The sequence below is a fragment of the Lactuca sativa genome, chromosome 9 (genome assembly GCF_002870075.4).
Source record: "Lactuca sativa cultivar Salinas chromosome 9, Lsat_Salinas_v11, whole genome shotgun sequence".
In the NCBI taxonomy this organism is placed as follows: domain Eukaryota; kingdom Viridiplantae; phylum Streptophyta; class Magnoliopsida; order Asterales; family Asteraceae; genus Lactuca; species Lactuca sativa.
Window position 1 is genome coordinate 121,453,973 of NC_056631.2, and position 7,368 is coordinate 121,461,340.

Sequence of the window (7,368 nt, forward strand, 5' to 3'; positions counted from 1 at the left end):
ATCCAAATCTTTGGAAGAATCAATGTGCAACATATTATTGCCTAAGTTGTGTACAACCATCACAGTTTCATATACACCAGTACAAGGCAATTCTTTAAAATAAAAAAAAAACACCATTATAAAAAGCATTAATAGCACCAATTTTATTATCAAATGAAAAACTAAAGCCATGTTTGTACAAACCATGAAAGGAAATAATATTTCTCGCCATATCAGACGAGTATCAAAAATTATTCAAATCTAATTTTAACCCACTACTAAGCAATACAGAATAAACTCCAATCTTGGTGACAAGTGAAACCTTCCTATTCCCCATGATCAAGTTCATCTTCCCGTGCTCCACATCCTTACTTCTTTTTAGTCCCTACAAATCAGAAAAAATATGAAATCCACAGCCTATATCAAGGACCCAAGAACAAGAATGTGATGAGTTATTAGATAGAATAGTGTAAATACCTGCATGGGTGGCCTTAACCTTCCCATCTTTGGCATCCTGCAAGTATTTGGGGAAACTTCGCTTCCAGTGCCCTTTTTCATGACAATAGAAACACTCAGCATCCTTAGGAATGGTAGAGGGAGAAGCAAAATCGCCTTTGGTTCCACTTGAAGAGGATCCATCAAGAGACTCTCCATTGTGGCTCTTAGAGGGAGCCTTCCTCTTCTTCCCTTTCCCTTGTCCAATTTCCAGAACAGGGGTAGCAGATGTAGGAGTAGGAACAACATTTTTACCTTTGAGACTAATTTCAGCAGTCCTCAAAAGCTCTTGAAGCTTGCCAAGACTGACCTCCTTCTTGTTCATATGATAGGTCATATGGAACTAATCATAACATAGAGGTAAGGAGTGTAGAATGATATATATGGCTAACTCCTCATCGAAGTTCACATTTAACTTCATCAAGCGGTCCACAAACCTTTTCATTTTCTACAAGTGGGCCGTGATAGGTTCACCATCCTTCATTTTTTGTTATCATGGAGGCGATGATTTCATACCTCTCTTGATGAGAACTCTGATGGTATCTTTCCATCAGGTCTTGGTGCATCTCAAAAGGGTAGAAGTCCTCGTAGGACTTTTGGAGTTCATATGTCATGGTGGCCAACATGATACAAGACACCTTGGTGGCATCCTTCTTATGAGTCCTAAACTCAGCAATCTCCTCATGAGTAGCAGACGACTCATCAATTTCCTTCGGCTCTTTGTCGAGGACATATTCATTGTCCTCGTAACAAGTAACCATCCTGATGTTCCTGATCCAATCATTAAAGTTGGAACCATCAAAGATAACTCTCCCACAAATTTTCATTAGGGAGAAAGAGCCAGTAGGGTTTGAGCCAGAAGCATTGTTGGAAGACATCTGAAAAAGAAAGACAAAGTTTATATTAGATAATAATCCTTAATATAACACTCAAATGAAATATTAAGGCTAGGACCCAACACAATATTTTACAATTTGGATTAGGGATGTCGTAATCCAGTTCACAAAATACTTGAAGGTAGGTAAATGACGATTTACCAATTTCCACCATGAAAAACGAAATTGATTATTAAGTTTTAAATGTATTAAAATTCCTAGATTCTTTTGAGATTCATTGAACTTTTCAATGGCCTGTTTAAATATTGATTATGCCCTTCAAGTTTGTGATTGGGATGCCGAGGATCACAAACAAGGTGTGAATAACCATGCAAATGTGCTTGGTACACTCGATGTCATTTATCACCTAATCAATGTGTCGGTTAACCACACACACTCCGTTGATCTATGAAAAACATCAAGCTACCCTTTTCCACCCTTACAAGTCCAAGTTAATGTGCCGGTTAACCACACACGCTCCATTAACGAATTGGCAAGGTGCAAAGTGCAATTTCATGGATTAGCATCAATTTCACATTTTTCCTAAAGTAACTAAGATTGGGAATTTAATAAAACATTTAGTTACTTTATAATGTTCATTATACTTTTAACAGGAATTATTGTCGTATCCTACCCGTTCGAATAACGACCCTCCACCAGTCAAGGAAGAGGTGGGTGAGAGTGGACACCCATTAAACCACCATTTTATAGGCAGTAACCTTATACCCCCCTATAGACCGGCTTCGTAAATGAGGCCAACTAACGGTAAGATTGACTTGTCTTATACTTATATATAATTATTAAACTTTTTATTATTATAGTAGTATAAGGGTTGAATTTTAAACCTTTAAAATTCTAGGGTTTGGAATTAAAGTATTTATAAGTGTGACTTTACGAATTCCAAAACTTGAGGGCAAGTTATGGACTCTATTAAAGGCATTTAGATCAATATTTTAATTAACACAATAATCAAATAATTTGTCAATGATCTAGTTAAACTCATAAGTCAAGATACTTCATATCAACAATTTGCAAGAAATTAGCCTAATCATACAAAATAATACAAATCTTGAAATTTTGATAATTATCTTTTAATTGGATAAGCATGATCACTACCATATCAAGAAAACAAATTTCATGTTTCAAAAAAATAGTTTGGGATAATGATCCTAATCTAATCTTGGCCAAGAACTTGAAATCCAGCATCCAAAGCCATCAACTTGGCGAGTGCATGAACCTGACTCGTCGAGTTGGTATGTTACTAAGTGGACTCGTCGAGTCAGCCAGTGGACTCGGCGAGTTCACCAGTCAAAAGCCAGAAAATTGAATTTTTTCAATTTGGAAAATTAATAGGCATCAAGTATAATAGAAAATAATCCTAGGCTCTGATACCACTGATGGGTTTTGAGCACTCTAACAACCTTATGGTGCACATGCAACCCTAGATGCTTTGGATCTATGTTTTCTCTAATTATACATGCAATTTGATTTTCCAAAGCATTCATCCTAACTAGCATACAATTGAACAAAATTACGAGTTAGATAACTTACCTCTTAATAAAACTTGTAGTTATTGGCCTTCAAAGGCTTTAGCACCTCAAATGTGATGCCTCTAATGTGTCACAAACACCAAGTGCAAAATGAGGGTTGAGAGAATAAGTTACTTAGCTCAAAATCAATACACACTCTCCAAGAATGTTGTGGCAACCGATTTTGGCTCTAGGAGGTCTATTTATAGTGTGACAAGTGCTAGGGTTACATCCATGTAAACCTTAATGCACCATGACTCTTTATCTTACTTAGGCTCCATGGGTTAACCTCCATGGAGTATCCAAGTGGGCTTAGCCCACCCAAGTAACCATGGATCATTGGCTCACACTATAAGAATCATTAATTTACCAAATCAGTCCCCGCATATTTAATTAGTCTCTTTTGATCACTAAATTAATTCCAAATTAATTCTTGATTAATACTAATTAAATAATATGATTTCATATTAATATACTATACTTGTAATATATTAACAAATCACAAATAACCTTATTCTTAAAAGTCCATCCTATCAATTTACATTGATGAAGGCAACCCAAAAGAACCATGCTACTCTTGGATCCAGTACATACCAATTATAGTTATGGGCTTAGACACTAAATGCAACACATGACTCATCCATGAAACTTCCACCAACCCTGCAGCACTCGTGTATGCTAGCCATACATAACGCTAAACCCTATAAAAATTTGAATATCTGATCCTACTGTAACCCTTCATCAAACAAGAACATGAAATAAGGCTATACAACACATTCTCGGGCTATAAGATCTTAGTTATATATAACCATGAAGAATACACTAAGCAACTATAGTAATAATGTCAATTCCATAAAAGAAAAGACCCTAGGCTATCAGGCATCATGTAATCAGGCAATTCTAACATGCAATTCTTAAAGTTCCTAACATCTCACTAGCATCCTATTCTAATATATCACAATATCAAATAACAATATGGTATTTTGGGGTCTACTTACTGGCTCCGGCTAATCGTACACACTGCATCCTCCTTGAGTATTTTGAAAACTTTATTTTTAAATCATTTTGAAAATCTTTCATTAGTTTGAGACTGAATTCACAAGAGTGTTCCTCCAATTCACTCAAACCAAGGCTTTGATACCAACTAGTAACATTCACAAAATTCTTGAAAAAAATTCAACCTTTTAAACATCCACAAAATCATCATTGATTATAATTTGTTTTCAAAATAAGTTACACATCAGAGAGATTCCAAAATCATAAAACAAGAACATGAGGAGGTGCACGATCACGCCTTTGCCTTGCCGCAATCCTATAAAGTACTTGAAACACAATCCAAAACTGTAAGCCAAAAGCTTAGTGAGCCAATGATCCATGCATACAGAACCTTCAGCATGTCTCGACCGCCTCAACAGCCATCAGCCTGTCTGGACCGTTCTTTGGACCTTCAGCCTAACTAGTCCACCTCACTGGCCTTCAGTCTATCCAGTCCGCGATGGTTCTGTTGGCCTTCAGCACAAAGCAGGACCGCCTAAACCCATCCATGCACATGTCGACATATACATAACTCATAAACATGTAAATACCAATCAACAGACAAATGCAGATCTTACAGACCAATAAGCATAACATTATCCTATCTACCAGGATACATATCTAACAGATCACAATAATACGCAATCATGAAACATTCAGGATAATCAATCCAAAAGGGTTAGCGTTGGTGCCTTCAACCCAACAAGTATAATGAGGAACACTCACCTCACAAGTAGTTGAACTGATAAGATATAACTCTGAATATCATATCCCGACTCAGATGCCTACAACCACCATCTGACCAAATCCATTAAAACCCCGAGATACCCAAAATGCCCTCAAAATTCAGCTTGGTCAACCATGGTCAAAGTCAAAGGTCAAGGTCAATAGTCCATGTTGACCCAACTCGTCGAGTGCACCTACCAACTCATCGAGTTTCTACAGTACTCAGAAGTTCAGGATAACACTAGCCAACTCACCGAGTTTTCCCCAGCGTAACACATTCAACCCTTTTTATCAAATCTAATGCTTCAAGATATATATCTGATACTCTAGGGGTGGAGAACCACATAAAGTTGCCAACTTTACGTTCATGCACGCCAAAGGAAGCTCTAGAAGTCATGAAAGGCTTAATAAAGAACTTAATGCATGAATGAGGTCTAGAACCTAATAAACCTTGCAACTTTAAGCTAAATGAGGCCACAAAGTGGACAGATCTAAAGTGACAACCCATGAAAGGCTCAACCCCATGAACAATCCAACAGTGAGCCAAATATCACAGTAAAACTTTCAAGGAAGAGATCTAAGAAATAAGGAAGCAAGGTGTTGACATTATACCTCAAAAAGACTTCAACAAGTGAGGAGGTTCTGGATCTATAGACGTCCTTTCCAACTATCCACCTCAAACTTCAAGGATCCTTCAAAAGATTATGATAATAAACTCTCCAAGCTCTCCACAAGCTCACACACTTAACTTTGGAAGATGATGCACGAAATTCGGGTTTATGGACAGAGGGGGCTGGTAAGGAGGACAGCCAAGAGACTTAAGGCCTTTAAATAGGGTACAACACCCTAAAATTAGGGTTTCTTAATCAGCTGCCAACTCGCCGAGTTGAGGAACCTATACTCTCCGAGTTGGTCCATTAATATTTTCGGCCAAACATCGCCGCAACACGTCAAGTTGAAACTTCCACCTCACCGAGATGCCAAGGAAAAACATGATTATAGATTTAAATTTCATACCTGAGGATTGGGATGTTACAATTATTCTGTATTGTCACATAATAATCTTGATCTTAAGTCAATACATGGTCAAGGGTACGATGGTGCAAGCAATATGCGAGGTCATTTCAAGGGTTTGCAAGCATTAATATGAAATGATTGTCCATATGCATATTATGTTCATTGTTTTTCCTATCAATTACAATTAGCATTACTGGCTGCTTCACAAGGAGTTGTTTCATTACAAAAGTTTTTTATTCGATTATCTTTTGTTATCAATGTTGTTGGCACTTCCTCCAAGCATACCGACCAACTTAGAGATGCACAAGCTAAGGAAATTGCATATAAGATTTCTATTGACAAGTTAAAGACAAGTAGACGTCTTAATCAAATTGGTAAATTACAACGAGCTAGTGATAATCGATGGAGTTCTCACCTCAAATTAGTTTCGAGCTTAATCAAAATTTTTAGTCCAACTTGTGAGGTTTTACTTAAAATTATTAAGGATGGCACCGGTCCAATCAAAGGTGACGTAGATTCGGCATATGAGTTTATTACTACATTTGAGTTCTTTTTTGTTCTTCATCTCAAAAAAGAAATAATGGAGATCACTGATTTACTCTATCAAGCTTTACAAAGACAATCTCAAGATATCTGTAATGCATTGAGGCTAGTTGCATCCACCAAATTGTTATTGCAAAAAATGAAAAATGAAATACGGGATGGTTTGTTGTCTCTTGCTATGTCGTTTTGTCAAGAACACAACATTGATATCCCTGATATGACTTCTCCATACTTTAGTAGAGGGGCTCGAGCGTGTAATGAGCTTAGTGATCATACACTAGAACATCATTACCGAGTGGATATATTTTATGAAGCAATTAATTGTCAGTTAATGGAACTAAATCATCGAATTAGTGATAGATCAATAGAGTTGCTTCGACTTTCAACAACTTTATATTATAAAAGTGTTGATGAGCCTTTTCGAAGTCGTGATGTAATTAAGTTAGTAGAGAAGTTTTATCCTGAAGATTTCAATGAACAAGAGAAAGTAGTTTTGAAGATACAACTTCAACATTATGAGATTGATGTCGTTCAACATGCAGATTATAAACTATTGGCATTTATGTCAGAATTGTGCCAATGGTTGATAAAGACTAGAAGAGTAGCTAACTTTCATCTTATTTATAAAGTAGCTAGTATCATACTTACTCTTCCAGTTTCTACAGCTACAATGGAGATGTTACTTTCAGCAATGAACTTCATTAAAACAAGGTTGCTGAAAAGATTAGTTTAGACATGGTTATAGAAGACTTTAAAAATGCAAAAGATCTTCACGTTCCACTTTGATGAATGATGTAACAATATATTAATTTTCTTGTTTACACTTTTGATATGTCATAATTTTGAAATAAATAAAACTTCTTTACATATTTCAATTATAAAATTATGATTCCCCCCCCCCCCCCTAAGTTGTAGTGCTTGTGTTCCGCCCCTGTTTAATCCTTAAGCTCTTTTGTCCAAAATCCTAATCTAACCCTCAAATGATGTCATTAATCATAAAGTTTCCAACTATATGATCTAGCATGGCTTTTAAGTTCTCAAACCTAAAAACCTTAACTCCTTAATTCATTAAGACAACCTAGATCATGTATGGAAGGAAATTAATGGCCAATCATATTTTACAACTTATCACACCTTAAAACATCTAAAACGACAACTCAAGGCTCGTG

General features: G+C 36.4%; 1 protein-coding gene across 1 annotated transcript; it reads left to right on the plus strand.

Annotated features, from left to right (window-relative positions):
• Positions 1-5,721: 5,721 nt before the first annotated feature.
• LOC111876866 (uncharacterized) lies at positions 5,722-6,932 on the plus strand. Its single transcript, XM_023873430.1, has 2 exons — positions 5,722-5,731; positions 5,845-6,932. Exons 1-2 carry the CDS (start codon positions 5,722-5,724, stop codon positions 6,930-6,932), a joined length of 1,098 nt encoding a protein of 365 aa, XP_023729198.1.
• Positions 6,933-7,368: the final 436 nt, after the last annotated feature.